General features: G+C 37.1%; 1 protein-coding gene across 1 annotated transcript; it reads left to right on the top strand.

Annotated features, from left to right (window-relative positions):
- Positions 1-3,811: 3,811 nt before the first annotated feature.
- On the top strand, positions 3,812-13,028 carry LOC131044139 (uncharacterized). Its single transcript, XM_057977399.2, has 4 exons — positions 3,812-4,014; positions 4,097-4,176; positions 4,317-4,407; positions 12,514-13,028. The coding sequence occupies exons 1-4, from the start codon at positions 3,968-3,970 to the stop codon at positions 12,542-12,544; spliced, it is 249 nt and encodes an 82-aa protein (XP_057833382.1). The 5' UTR covers positions 3,812-3,967; the 3' UTR covers positions 12,545-13,028.
- Positions 13,029-15,353: the final 2,325 nt, after the last annotated feature.

Below are 15,353 nucleotides of genomic sequence, written 5' to 3'. Positions count from 1 at the left end.
AAAATTGAGGTATATTTGTTATTTTTTAATTTACATTTATGTTTGGAACATATTAACACAAACTTTAATGCTATGAAGCTTCCTCTGCTAGATACCTCCCTAGAACTGGTTCAAGACGACTCTCACGCACATTTGTAAATGTGCAAGGAAACACAGATATGCCTAAGTCTGAGAGCATAGTATAACTGAGGTATGTAGATGACAATGACAAGCCTTATGTATAGGTCTAAGGAAAAGAATTGTGAGAAACACATCACTTTGAAGCACACATTAAAAGAAGACATAGAAAGGAATAGCTACACCAACAAAATAGTGAATAAGAAGTAAACAAAGCCAAGTTTCATTGAAAATATAGTAAATATCTTCTAGGATAGTGTTAAGAGCAGACACAAAGCCTCCTAAAGAAGTCACGAGAAGATGATACACAATAGGAACCAAATACACATGGCAAAGTACAAGTGATAACAATCCTAGCCAAATTAATAATAGTGAGATCATGGGCAAAGATTTGAAATGTAAATCTCAATGACAACCCAACCAAAGAGAAAAAGTTAGGACAAAGCTTATAAAAAAGAGATAGCCACAAAATAGTAACAAGTAGTCTATACACAATAAGATAGATCAATCCATGGTATAAATCATAGAACAACTAAAATCATGAACCTTAATACCATGAAGAGAAAACCCAAAAGTTGATTTTGACAGTGAGATAAGTCATGAAGAATCTTCAAGTAGAGAGACTATATATTTGGCTAGTTATAGGGCAACATATAGGCAAACACAGTAAAAAAGAGCCATCACTAGCTACTGTGTTTGATAATATTTATTGTAGATTCAATGTTTCAAAGAAATAAAAATGGCCCATCATTTTCCTTGGAAACATAGTCAAAATGATAAAATCATTGTCAAATTATATACATAAAAGACTTGGACCAAATCTAAGAATAGAGATAAAGTAGTAAAATAGATGTTCATTATCAAACATGAAAGAGAGCAGTCTCAAAACACCAAAATACTTTAGCATAATTGAACATAAGACTTGGTCTGCAACTCTATCTTGTCTTTTCAATGATGATGAAGGCTCTTGTAGAATTAATTGTGCATTGTATTTCCATTTGTGTTCTAATCCTTAGCTTGCAAGATCACCATGTTTTGGGTATGGGGTGATCATTGTTTTTTCTCTCACTACTGCTATGGTACTCATTGATGTTGATATTGAACCCAAATCACAAGCTTGGGTTGTCTCTTTACTTCCTCTAGGGCTGTGTAGGTCTTCATTATCATTGTGATCTTTGACTATAAATGAAAATTTGTGTGTTGTAATCCTAAAGACTATTTACACATACAATGAACTTCTTGTATTCCTCTCATGAGGACCTCTGTCTTGGCTATTCTATTTAATACTTCATGAATGTGTACTTTGTGATAGTTAAAATAAATGTGACTCCCATCTGATACTATTTTAAATGTGATCTAGCATGGTGATGATGTCATTGTTTTATTTGAAGTTAATGATGAATGACAATCATTTTCATTGATAAGACTATTGTGATACCATGCACTTCATTTCACTATAAAATCCCACTTAGACTATCCCTGTGCTTTTGACTGTTGTAACTTATAGCTACTTTTTTTTGTCTTCTAGGCCTAGATACATCTTCATGAAACTGATTCTTTGGAAAGATGCATGTTGTGTTTGAACATGACTGTAATAATCAAGTCTTTTTAAATTATATGCTTTATAGTATGCTATCAGACGTAGGCATATATGCTTCCTCTGCTATTACCTCCCTAGAACTGGCTAGCTCGTTCTTCGTCGTGTATACATCCTAGTGCCATGGTAGGGGCAGGGTGGGAGAGAGAGAAAAGAGAAAGAGAGGTCGATTGCCCTCCAGGGTGTATAGAATTCATGGTGGCGAAAGGGGAAGACTGGACATTGACAACTGAGGCATGGGGGCAACATTAAAAGACTTCCAATGATGTTGACCTAGGAACAACAAAGCATGGGTAGTTGTGTAATGTAGTGGATAGCTCAAGCAATGGGTGGGATGCAAGCAATTCCTCATATATGCAAATCAATAAATGAAGGTGAAGATTCAGCTACTTCGAATGGTGAAGATTCTACCCAAGCAATTCCATAAATTATGCAAATATTATGCAAATCCAAAATTCCTCATGCAAATATTATGTAAATTCGAAGATTCAAAAATTCCTCATATTATGCAAATCTAAAATGAAGGTGAAGATTCTACCTCGAATGGTGAGTGTGCCGTTTGATCTTGCCAGGGGTTGAGCTCGATGCGGAAGCCTACGCGGGTTTTCAAATGCACAAATGACTTGCCCTCTTTTTTTTTTTTTTTTTAAAGTATAATGCTCATTGTCGTCGCAATTTCGACGAACACATGCACTTTTTGAAACAAACAAAAACAAATTTCATTGCTAATGCTTTCTCTGTCGAAACCAAATGTGAAATTATCGTCGGAATTCCGACGAATTCATGCATTTCTTTAAAAAAAATCAAATTTGGTCACAATATATCTTCTCCGTCGGAATTATAGACCAAATGTATTAGTGAATCTCCTTCATTAAGCTAATTAACCCAAGCTTAATCACCATTAGCATTTTCCTCAATTTAAACTTCATCCCATTTGCCTAGGTCCACATGTGACTCCCCTTCAAAAATAAACTTGCATGGACAAGTCATTTTCCTCCTCCACCTCATCTTTGACCATGGATGCTCACAGGTGTGAGAATGCTTTTCCCCATAAGAGCCACCTTACACTTTCCCTTTCCAGCCACATGCCATCCTCCTCAAACTTTGAACTCTTACACTTTGCCAAAAGTGTTTCCACTTATCTCCATGTTCTTCCCAAGATGTGATCACACAACGCACCTTGCCCTCTTCCCCATGCCAAATTTTCTTCCCAAGACTTGACACCTTGTGACACAGTTCACAAGGCTATGAACCCAAGCCACCTCATCTCCTCACATTCAATTTTGGCCCTTCATTATCTTTCAATCTCAATCGTCCATTTCAAATTCTAAAATCTATAAATTGAAGTCTCCTCCCTTCACAAATCATCTACTTCATTTGCAATATCATGTTGTTAGTTTGTATCCAATTCAATTCCCTTTTGCATCCTCATTATACTCATTTCATTACTCATTCCATTCATCTCAACCTCATAATGCCAAATTGTCATTACAATCCATCACCTTAATCCACTCATCCCTTGATCAATCTAATCATCTCCCATTGTTGTGTAACTTGGAGAGCATCCAATGTCCAAATCCAAAAGAGCAAATCAAATCAAATGGAGCATCGACACATCCATTTCTAGCTCTATCTATGGAGCATGTAAGGTATCATAGTTAGTTATATTTGGATGTTTTACGTATTTGACATGTTTAACTAACTTGTTATTTTTTATTGCTTTCAGGGGCATCTTTAAGTAGGTATTAGGCATCACTTTGAAATGACCACTTTTCAACTTTTATGTGCACAACAGATCCTATAGTATTCATCTTTACTACCCATAAGCGAGAAAAATAGCTACAAGCAATTGAGTAGTATACAAAGACAACAAAAAAATTTACTGTTTAAAAGCTTTAAGTGCATAAAATTATTAAATAAATAATTATTTTATGATTTTTTTTTTTCCCTCATTAGAGTTAAACCTAAACGAAGGAAAAATTCAATGTATGCAACTTTCACACATTCAAATTAAATATAGGAATCCTCGTATAAGTGTTGACCAAGTAAAACTTAAAAAATTCCCCTTAAGAGGAGAGACTCAAATTTTTTGTTCTTGCTTTACACCTAGGACTTCTTGAAATTCAAGGATCAATAAAATATAGTAATCCTTTTATAGCGGGGAAGGGTCTTCTAAGAACTCCCCAATACATTCATTTTGCTTTTGTATTCTATTTCACAGTTTCAATCTCTCTGTTTACCTGAGATACCAAAATGGCCTCTGCTCAAGCTTCTTCATCAGATCCGTCGATTTTATCTGGGTACTTTTCATACACTCGTTTCTTTTGCTATAATCGTTTTGTTTTTCTGTTTTTAAATGGTACATATTTTTGGTTATTATAGAGGAGAGATGACGAGGCAACCCAGGAAACCCCCCATTAAATTTTTGGTACCTCTTATGTACGCTCCAATCCTTCCACTCAGTAAGTTTCAGAGCTCATTGTTGAATTTTGACCTCTTTTTTTGTTGGTATTGTTAATTTGCTTATCTTGGTCTTGTTAATGTTTAATTTATATGCAAAAAGTTGTTTTGATATGCCTTTTTCATTTGGGGTGTTTTGTAGTTAAAATAACTCTGAAGAAACGACCAGTTTTAAGAGATCGTTTATTCACAGCAGTTCTAGGCGGCGCTTTTCTCCATGGATTCTACTTGGTGTATCCTTTTTTCCCTTACAAAGAACAATTCTTTATTTATTCTTTCATTTAGGGCAATCTGTCTTAAATAAGTCATTTGTAAAACTATGTAAGACATCCCATTTCTCACAGCTCAGAAATCAAATTATTTGAAAAACACATTAGGGACATCATTGTTCTTTCTATTGGGTACAATTTTTTGTAGGATTTGTTGTTTATTGATTCATACTTGGTTTTTCGCTTTTATCAGCTACTTGTAAATAACTGCTGGCGGTTCTTGTTTGGTTTCAATTTGTTTGGCTCTGCGAATAAACTTAAGACACTATGAGAACCAGAAATACCAATGATTCAGGTAGTGGGTTTCCAGATGTAGGGGTATGTTTTTTTTGTTTTTTATAATCATTCATGACTATTATTGTTGTGTAAAACTGCCAATCATGGTCATTCGTTTTATTTTAGTTTTAGCTACAAAATTTGTCTTTATTTTTAGGCGTTCAATTTTTATTTTTGATTTATTCTGGGCATTGTAGGCTTACATTTAGTGGGTTTGTTTGCGACAAAGATACCTAAAAGCAAAGCATTGTGTTTTTTTCGTCCAAGTTGGGAGGTCCATTTAGGACTTTAGGGGCACACTGTGTAATACATAGAAAAACTCAGAAGAATAAATTTTTTTTCTAGACAAGAAGTGATATATTCTGATTTCAATTTTATTCGTTGTTTTTGTACTTTGAGAAGTTTGTTTGTGCAGGTTTTGCACTCAAAAGTTGCAGGTTTGGTTGAAGTTTAACTTCTATTTATTTGAAACCTAGAGCTGAAATTAACACCCAATGTTGCTTGGTATAGGTTGAATTTTGTTAGTGTGGATGTATCCTAAACCTCTGGCATGGAGGGACTATTAGAATTTGGCATCCACAAAGTGCTTGAAGGTTGTATGTTGTGCACTGTGAAATGGCAGGCTTATTCATGTGCGCTAGATCAATAGGCACATTAACTGCTCATTAAGGAATACCTAGTAGAACTGCACATTATAAACTCAGGAATCAGCAAAAATTGTTGCCACCACTTTCATAGCCAATCAAATATAAAAAAAGTAGATTAATTGACAGAAAAAAGATCTCCGCTGTTACCTGTTTTCATAACTAAATTGCATCACATGCTTGAGTGGGCTTTATTAACTAGTTATGGTTAGCCTTGTGGCTTGGTTGTCATTAATCCCATGCAATAAATATCACTTTGCAGCCTCACAATGGCTGTGTTTCTCAAAAGTGCCAAATCATTCATACATGGATCAGAAATTCACAAGACGTTCACCTCATCATGCGTGTGTAGAATGATTGTGAAAAAGTTGGGTGCATTTCAATATTGTTGATGTCATAGGCTAGTTGGAAGCAAGGTGTGCATCCCCATCTATTCAAACAATTGGCTTAACAATCTGATGTGGCAACATTTTCATATGAATTTTGTTGAAACAACACATCGTGTGCAGTTTGAAACAACACATCGTGTGCAGTTTATAAGTGCATTGAGTTGGGCAATGCCAATTAACGTGTTCCTTGGACAAATGTGAGGATGAGGTGTCATTATGGACACGCAAGCCAACAATATGCATGTTGTGGCATAGATATGTGTATTTTACTAGACTTTTTGCCACTCTTGAAGTGTTGGAATGTACATCAGTTATGCGTGGCCATAATCAAGTGGCTAATCCTTTTCTATGCTTGTGCAAGGGTCTTGATTTTTGCAATGGGCCCTGTCAATTTTTGGGCATCAAGTTGCATTGGGGCATGCTTATTGGCACAAGTATAGTTGCTTTGTTTGTGAACAAAAGCAAAAGCAAGTGATTGAAACTTGCAACAAAGAAGATGGATGTATATAAAGTTGTCAAGATATAAACATAAAGAACTATCCAAATAGAGAAATTTATTACACTAAACATAGAGGACTTGAAATTAGAACAAAGGCACGGGCCCATAAAAAAAAGCTGAATAAATTGCCTATGCAAACAATCGGGCCAAGTGACCTTATTACTGAGTGTTTGAGAACAAAGAATTTCAATACGGAACTGTGTGTGATCTCTCCACATATGGAGTGAGATGACTGCCATTTACCCTTACATTCAAAGGGGTGCCGTTCTGTTGCAAGGTGTGTGCCCTTGGTCTCCTTGTGCTGTGCAGCGCAACGCTTGGGTTTGTGCTTAACCGCCTCTTGTGGATTCTATAAGTCTAGTGGCTGTATCGGGCATTAACAGGTTGATCTTTTGGTGCAACGACAACCACACTTGTAATAAGTGGTATCAGAGCTTGGTCAGAGGTTCAAACCCCTCGCTTGTGCTGGGGGGATTGTTGCAAGGTGTGCGCCCTTGGTCTCCTTGTGCTGTGTAGCGCAGCGCTCGGGTTTGTGACATGGCTTAACCGCCTCCTATGGATTCTATAAGTCTAGTGGTTGTAGCGGGCATTAACAGGTCGATCTTTTGGTGCAACGACAACCACACTTGTAACACATTCAACATTTTAAGCTTGTCACATCATTTTGTTCAATTTCATGTATCAAATACAGACCTAGCTAGTGTACTTTCAATTTCTTGGGATGGTGCTGAAATCTGCTATAAAAAATGTATTACCAAGTTATTAGGTTGAAACTTGCAATGTTCGGATGTGGTGATCATGCCATTGTTTCTGTCATTGCTTCATGATGCACTGGCTTTGGATTGCCAAAAAGTTTCGCACCTAAGTTTCCTGACTCTGAGAGGCACATGCATAGAGAGTTTTCTCCATCCATCCATGCTATCTGCACATCGTGCAAGTTGGGCAAAATGAACTCCACCAGAGACACTACTTTTCCATATGCCAACTGAAAAGTTGTATGGTTGGTGAGGTGCTTGGACATGGTGCAGTAAGTCCGGAGTACGATGAGAACACAATATGTGCAATTCCTGCACCCTACATCACAAACTTTTAGAGAATATTTCTTAGGCTCTTGTTGAATGATTCTACTCTGCCATCGGATTGTGGATGGTATGAGTGCTCTTGTGCTGTTGAATCATGAAAGTGTACAATAGAACTTGGAGAGTGGAAACGATGGAATGGGTCTCCTATTGGCTGGTGAGGCTCAACAAGCACCTGAATCAAGGGATGATGTTTTAAAGAATGAAGTGCTGCAATCTCAGCACTGCAATCTTGTCATTGTGGCCTCTGTCCAATGGGTTAAGTAGGGGATAGTTGTCAAAACGTAGTGTGCTATAGAATGATGTGCTGCAAGTTGAATAGGCCTCACACCATGAATGGTCTATTTTCAAAAAGTTATTGTGCTAATATGGGATTCAGTGGCAATTCATCTCATTAGTTTATTTTATGAGTGTGCTTGCAGATGTTGCAACTATGCACATAGTCATGAGGGTTCTTCCACAATTTTGGCCACCAAAGTCCAGCATGGAGAATCTTTTGTGTTGTGTTGTGCCCTTGGTAGTGATCATGGGCTTGATCTTCATGACATTCCCTAAGTATCATAGAACGTTCATGGTCTAGAACATGATGACGCAACACCTCATCAAGGCCCATTTTATAAAGTTGCCCATTGATGATTTGATAAGGTTCTGTGCACATGACAAGCTGACTCCATTGTGGAGTTGTGTAAGTGGCAGAGGCCTGTCTGGAAGTGAGGAGAGCAGCAATCTCTTCCATCCCATTAATAAGTATGTTGATCTGAAAGAATTGTGCATCAGGGAGGTTGTCTTCAAGTGGTGTAGTGCTCATTCTCTAGCCTCAATCTATGTTCCACCAAGTTTTAGGATGCAGGGATGGGGGGATGTGTACTTCATTGCTTCCATAATTCATGTCAATGTACATATGATATGAAATTGAAAAATGTTTATACTGCATACACCAAAATGCCCAAAGGCTCCAAGTTTGCACTACAAATGTCAAAAATTGTAAAAAATAGTAATGGAAAGTATGATGGCTGCCTCTAATCAGCATCTGCCAACATTGCATCATAATCAGAGTCTGACTTTGTCTAACTTTTTACTTTCCAACAGCACCTTCAAACCCTCTTTGTCTTTCTAACTTGTTATTTGGCTGCAAATTTTTTATTATCATGTAAAAATGAAGTCAAATGCCTAAGATGGAGTGTTTTGTGTTTGCATGTTAGGGTTAGAGGGGCGTGGGGTCCACAAAGGTAAATAATTTAAATTTTATTTTTTTTGAGTGTTTTTTAATAAAAAATGCCGCTGAAAATGTGGGGATGGCTGGCATTACTGTGCTGTCTTGCCGTTATGGGGACATTTTTGGCGCAAATTTTAATTTTTGGGACAGCTAGGAAACATCTCCAAGCTGTCCTCCGTCCCCGAGATGTCCCTGATGCGGGGACAAAGGCTAAAAATGTGTCCCCGTGTTTCCTGGGTCTCAATTCTTGACAAATGGTTGGATTCAACATGATACTTGCTGGGTGCACCAATGTGATGAATTCAAATTTTTTGAAAAAGGATTAGCCAGCAGCAGACACTACCATGCAAGATTGATTTATTAGCCAGCAGCAGACACTACCATGCTAGATTGGTTTATTAACAAGGTACTTCAGTGCCTGATGGTTGGTGCTCAGTTGTGTTCTGTTGCACTCAATTTTATACTTGCAAAGTAGATGGTGTGTTTAGGTTCCCCAGGCTTGTCTAGAATGATCCCAATGGCAAACGCTGAGGCATTTACATACACATAACATAGTGCACTTTAGTATGAAAATAGCAGGAACTTTTCCCCTCAATATATCAAATGCTTGCTATTGCTGCATGGTCCAGATAGAGGTCTCTTCTTTTTTGAGCACTCTTTATTAACTTCTTGTGTATGTGATGAAGTCAAATTCTTGAAAAAGGATCAGTCAGCAGCAGACACTACCACGCAAGATTGGTTTATTAACAAGGTACTTCAGTGCATGATGGTTGGTGCTCAGTTGTGTTCTGTTGCAATCAACTTTATACTTGCAAAGTAGATGGTGTGGTCTAGGTTCCCCTTGGCTTGTTTGCACTATAATGATCCCTATGGAAAACGCTGAGGCATCTATAGAAACGTGAACTAGTGCACTTTAGTATGAAAATAGCAGGATTGATGCAATGCTGACTTTCTCCCTCAATATATCAAATGCTTGCTGGTGTTGCATGGTCCAGATATAGGGCTCTTCGTTTTTGAGCATTCGTGATTAACTTGCAATAGCAACCTGTTTGTCCAAGGAAGGCACATGCTATACATGGAGTATCTAGGACTTCTAATTGAAGGATGACTGCCACCTTAGCTGGATCTATCAGCATTCCTTCTTTCCATATGATGTTCCCTATCAATCTGCTGAAAGGTGTCATGAAGGTGAACATTTTTAGGTTGAGTGCAATGCTGAGTTGTGGATGGTAATTGAATATGAGGTGCAGAGCATCAACATGATTTGTAACCACTTCATACACCCATCTAGTCATTGAGGTATACTGACAAAAACTCATGAATGAAATCTTTAAATGTGCTCACCACAATGTAAGAAGCACAGCTGGCACATTCTTGAGGCTGAAAGGCATAACATTGCATCCAAAGCTGCTCCATTGAGTGGCAAAAATTGTCTTTGTTTTATCCTCATCTGGTATTACTCTATTTGTGGTTAGTTTAATCTTGTTAGTCCATTATGGAATCATAAAATTCCAGGAGAAGAATGTAGTTGGTGTTAGGAAAGTTTGATAGTTTGAGATGTCTTAGAACTCACAATGTTGGGCACCATCTATTTGGCAATTATATTTTGTTATTGGTGATTTTTGTGCAAATTGATCTTCTTAATTTAGTTTAACATGATATAGTTTGGAGTCTAGGTTGAAGGAAGCATCTGTTATTTGCACGTGTGCTGATCATAATGAGCCTTAAAAGGGTAGTTTTGAGTTGGGCCTATGAAAGAGTTTTCTTTCCCAAGTGCCTACTCTTGTGGTCAAGAATCCTGGAGAGGTTATGTTGGTAAATGAGGAGGTCGAGTGTGGGGGGGGCCTTCCTTCCAATGAGGTTTCTCTATGCAAGGAAGCTTCTCTGCTTGGTGCTGGTGTGGGTATTGCCTCAATGTAGGTGGCTTCTACTATCAGGTCCTCTGGTTCCCATCCATAATTGCTGTGGCTTCAAGATGGTGTTTCTCTGGTGGAGGGTTCTACCATGCCACAATTTGCTATGCTGTTTAAGGTTCCTTCTGTTGAACTTGCAATTGGTGGTTTTTTTAATTTCGGTTGAGGCTCCTTTGTCAAGTGCTGCTGTGCCTATCCTTGCCTCAGTTACCTCTCAATGAGGGTTCCTGATGCCTTGGTTGACAAAGCCTCTGCTTGCTTGGTAAATACTGTTATAGTGAGGTTTTCAGGCCTCTGCTTGCTTGGCAAATACTCTTATAGGGAGGTTCTCAGACTCTCGTCTGAATATTGACGCTATTTGTAGCTGGGCTTTGAAAAGATGGCGTGTTGCTTGTCAGTTTTAGGTGGCTGAAATGTCAAATGGTTTCTTGCTATTCTCCTTCCAATTCCTTGAGAGAGTAAGTGTATGTACTATTATACATGGAGGGCCTTGGTCTTTGGCAAATGTATCCTTTATTTGAAAAGATGTTCTAGGTTCGATGCTTCCAAGGAAGAATCTAATTGGGTCCCCATTTGTGTGAGGCTCCGAGTGCTCCCTTTGGAATATTGGGATGAAGAGATCTTAAGAGGTATTGCCAGTGGTCTTGGTTCTTTTCTTGCTATTGACAGGGTCATGAAAGATGTGAAATGCCTGGTTTTTGCCAGATTTTGTGTGTGTGCTGTGGATATTGGTATGCTGTTACCTAACACTATTAAGTTTCACTCCATGCCGGGTGTTTGGAGTAGATTATCCACTATGAGTCTTCTTCACTGGTTTGCTCTCATTGGCATAGATTATCCAAGGAGTTTTCCCTTATGGAAAAGCAAGTTGCTGTGAGTTTTTAAGGTAAAGGTTTGGACCTTGCCGTTGAGGATTTTGTTGGGGACCCCACCTTAGGGATAATAATAAACCTGAAGCTTCTGAGATTGTTTCTTCAAAGAAACTTAAAATGAGTTCTTTGGTTAGATTTGGCTTCAAAACTCCTTGACTGTGTTGGCTGTTTTGGTGGTTTTGTACAGCTGGTTGGTTTGCTGGGGCCTTTGTAGTCTTTAGGCCAGTTCTTCAGTGTTTTTTAGCTCCGTGTTACTATAGACTTTCTTCTTGTTCAAGGGTTTTTGGTCCTTTCAAAACCATCTCCGGAGCCGGTTCATAGCTCCTGTCAAAAGCATTTAACTTAATCAAAATATGATATAGTCTTAATTCCATAATATATACCAGCAGTCCCACCTGATCTGACAATTTAGTAATCTATAGATGGGATTAATGCATTTCACAATTTCTTATCTAACCTTCAGTGGCTTCGTTAAAGAAGTTGGTATATCTTGATTGGTTTATGATAACTGATTAATTAGCAACACTTTTAAAAAAAAAAATTTAGATATACATATATTTTAAAAGTACTTGAAGCTTCAAGAGAATTAATGAAATCATGTTGCAATGTGATGTCAGAAAAGAAATAATGCATATGCTTTTGTCTACTTTCTTAAAGCCAGGTGTTTGCATTTTTCTTCATTGGTTCATGATAATTATGTTAATGTTATCAATCCTTGATTTTGGATGTCAATTACAAAGACAGTGAGGGCTAGGTTTATTGCTTCATATTTGTTCACAATACTGATGATTATATCTTTTGCTGTGTTTTCGTCAAAATATTTGTCATATAATCATTCTATTAGATAGTATGATTAATATCCAATTTTGTGTTATGACCCATGAATGATTTCACTTTATTTTACTTTCGGTCTTTCCAACCTTTTTTGTATGTCATCATCATGCCAAAGGTTTGAATTATAATCTTTTCAAAGTTTAGTGGAGGACTTTGTTAACTTCTGTACAAAGCCCTTCTAGGATGAAGAATTTTTTATGTAGCTTTTCTCTCTATGCCCCATTTGTCTTCAATAATTAAATAGAAGATTTTTGTCGGTGATTCTGCAAAACCCTACTACATGAGAGAAGAAAACCAAGATTAGTTGCTACTGATTACATTGCTTGTCCTTGATTCAATATCCACCAGAACTAATCTTTATGATTCTGAGAGCAAGTAAGCTTCTCGAGCTGCAGAAATGTTCCAGGAGAGATGGGCTACATCAAATTTCGAGATTATTCTTCCATGAGAGTATTTTTTATTTTATTTTTCAGTTAGTGTAATTCTGTAGGTGTACTCTGGAAATTCAAAAAACCAGTAGAAGTATGTCGTTCATGATGAGGAAAGTTTGATTGTTTGAGATCTGGGACCACAGAATATTGAGTTGCATCTATTTGGCAATTATATTTTGCTATCAAGGTTTTTCCTGCAAATTGATCTTCTTTATTTAGTTTAACAACATACCGTATTACCATGTGGAGAGAATAAAGATGGTTTACTCAGAAAATGGGAATCTGTAGTTCTAGAGGTTCTCTACACCCAATAAAATAAGTTATAGACAGGCGGTCTCACCTGATCTGACAGTTTTCTCAATTCATAGATGGGATTGATGCATTTCATATTTTCTTACCTACAGAATTGCGAGCTTCACTGGCTTATTTAAATGTGTTTCATAAATTTTTGATTGGTTCATAACAACAGGTTTTTGAAGTTTGATTGAATAGCAGCGATGCATTATTTTTTTGAATGAATTGGATTTATTTAGTCTGATAGAGTAGCAATATTACATTATTTCTTCGAATGAATTGTATTTATTTATAATTTTCATTTATTTAAGCTGCAAAGAGATTTCACAAAATCAGGTTGCAATGCATTGTCAGAAAGAAAAGAATAGGCATGATTTTGTCGCATTTGACTGCAAATAAGTTTTGCTTTCAACATATTTTTGCTTACCTACAATTACTAGGATTATATCAATCTGCTGACAGCGACTGGAATATGTTCCTTACTGTAATATAAATTATGATTATTGATACACTCAATTATATTGATTGTAAACTTTGTTGGCAATGCCCATCTACTTTTAGTTATACTAAATCCGCATCCAATCTTATTGTTTAATGGATGAAGATATGTCCTAGAAAAGGTTAGCAAATTTTTGTTCGCATTATGATTGGCAGTTCATAATGTTGTCTCTTGAATTTCTATTGCGACAAATAATTATGTTACATAAAAGATGTAAAAAGATACATCAAGGTAGATTATCAGCCAGATATTTGAAATTCATGTCCCATTTATAATAATGTAAAGTTTTAGCAGGGAAAATGTTTGAACAAATATAACCTTCCTGACAGGGTGACAACCCATGGCATAAAAACTGCTTAAATTTTTTTCTACTTGAAGGGTGTTGAACATAGAAAAGGACAAAGACATAATAAAAAACCACGTGCTCAAGAAAATGACAGTAAGGAAAGGGGCCCTCTTGTTTAGTCAATGCACCACGCTGCAAGACGAGTGCAGAGTGAATTTTTTATGATGCCACATGCGGTTCATCTGCTATGGTACTGGAAATGTTCAAGTTGTCTATATTTGATTTTGCAGGTTTTTTATTTTCTGTATGGTTTGGCCAAGAGAGTTTAGAATTTAATTTAGTGTTCTCAACTGCATCATCAAGTGCATTATCAGTTGATTCACAATACTACAATGTCGATTGTTTACAGCGAACATGGGTAATGTGACTGCTCTATTCTTTATATTCCCATCAAAAGCTCTCAGAGAACATCAACAAGGGATTCATTACAGGTTAAATTAGAGACAAAATATAGGATAAGAATGAACTGTATTCTCATCAATAGATGTTCATACAATGAAGATGAGCCTGCCTATATATGTAAGGCTATATGGATATGTGAGCACACAAACATGACATGTGACTCAATAAGAAACAAGGGTAGGTAGGAGATAGGTGTGGTAGGTAGGAGAAATAATAAAATATTCCACATGAGGTGGATCACCCACTAAAGGTGGAATTATCATTCCATAATAAGTGGATATGATAAAGTAGTAACAATATGACACCATAAAAGGTGGAAATTCTCCTACACATTATCCCAGTGTGACACAAACATCCCAGTGTCTCACACCCAAACTACTATGAAATACATTATCCTAATTTAACTTAAGTAAGGTGTAATCATATCCATGATGAATCATTATTTACACCACTGCCCCCCTTAAGTGCAACATAGGGGAATGCACTTAAGTTTACAATGCAACTAAGCAATGCAAGATGGGTCCCGACTACTAGGCCATGTTAGGTACCCATGTACAAATGCAAATGCATGCAAACCAATGCAATGAAATCTCTCATAAAGCAGGAAAAGAGAGAAAAACCCAATGGGAAAACACCCTCCCCCAAAAGAGAGATGAAAACAATACAAGAGAACTCTCATAGAAACATGTAAGAAACAAAACCCCATGTAAGTAAAAAGTCCTCCCCATATGAGAGAAGAAGAGAAGCTAGGAAGCCCCCCCTCAATGTAGAATCTACACCAATGATAAAAGCTTGATGATGTATGAAGAAATTGCTCCACGAATGTTGAACAACATTCTTCCCCTTAGGAAGAAACAAAACCAAAGATGTATCCATTAGGTCTTCCCAATCATGAAGGGAAGATGTATGGAAAAAACTCATGATGAATGGAATCTCTGAAAACCGCTCAAGTGTCCCCATGTCAATGTTGAAAGATACCCCCTCCAAAGGTGGTGAATTGCTCCACACTACTAAAAAAGGCACTCCAAGATCTGGTGGAGATGAATGTAGAACAAGTCCCAAAGACTCACATGTCTCCTCTAAGGATAAAGAGACCTCCTCCAATTGCTGTACATAAGTTTCCACAATCATGTCAACCTCAAAAGAATGATCATGTAGAGAATGAACAAGAGGGTCAGAGTGTTCCTTCGCAACAATCGAAGAAGGATCATCTTTA

The sequence above is a fragment of the Cryptomeria japonica genome, chromosome 7, assembly GCF_030272615.1.
Source record: "Cryptomeria japonica chromosome 7, Sugi_1.0, whole genome shotgun sequence".
Lineage (NCBI taxonomy): Eukaryota > Viridiplantae > Streptophyta > Pinopsida > Cupressales > Cupressaceae > Cryptomeria > Cryptomeria japonica.
The sequence above is the reverse complement of the archived record's forward strand: the minus strand, read 5'-3'. Positions and strand labels throughout refer to the sequence as shown.

Excerpts from the sequence above, each read along its gene's own strand:
- LOC131044139 (XM_057977399.2), top strand. The coding sequence starts at position 3,968 with ATGGCCTCTGCTCAAGCTTCTTCATCAGATCCGTCGATTTTATCTGG. Across the intron at positions 4,177-4,316 it reads CGCTCCAATCCTTCCACTCA|TTAAAATAACTCTGAAGAAA; the intron begins GTAAGTTTCAGA and ends GGTGTTTTGTAG. Across the intron at positions 4,408-12,513 it reads CTCCATGGATTCTACTTGGT|AACTAATCTTTATGATTCTG; the intron begins GTATCCTTTTTT and ends AATATCCACCAG.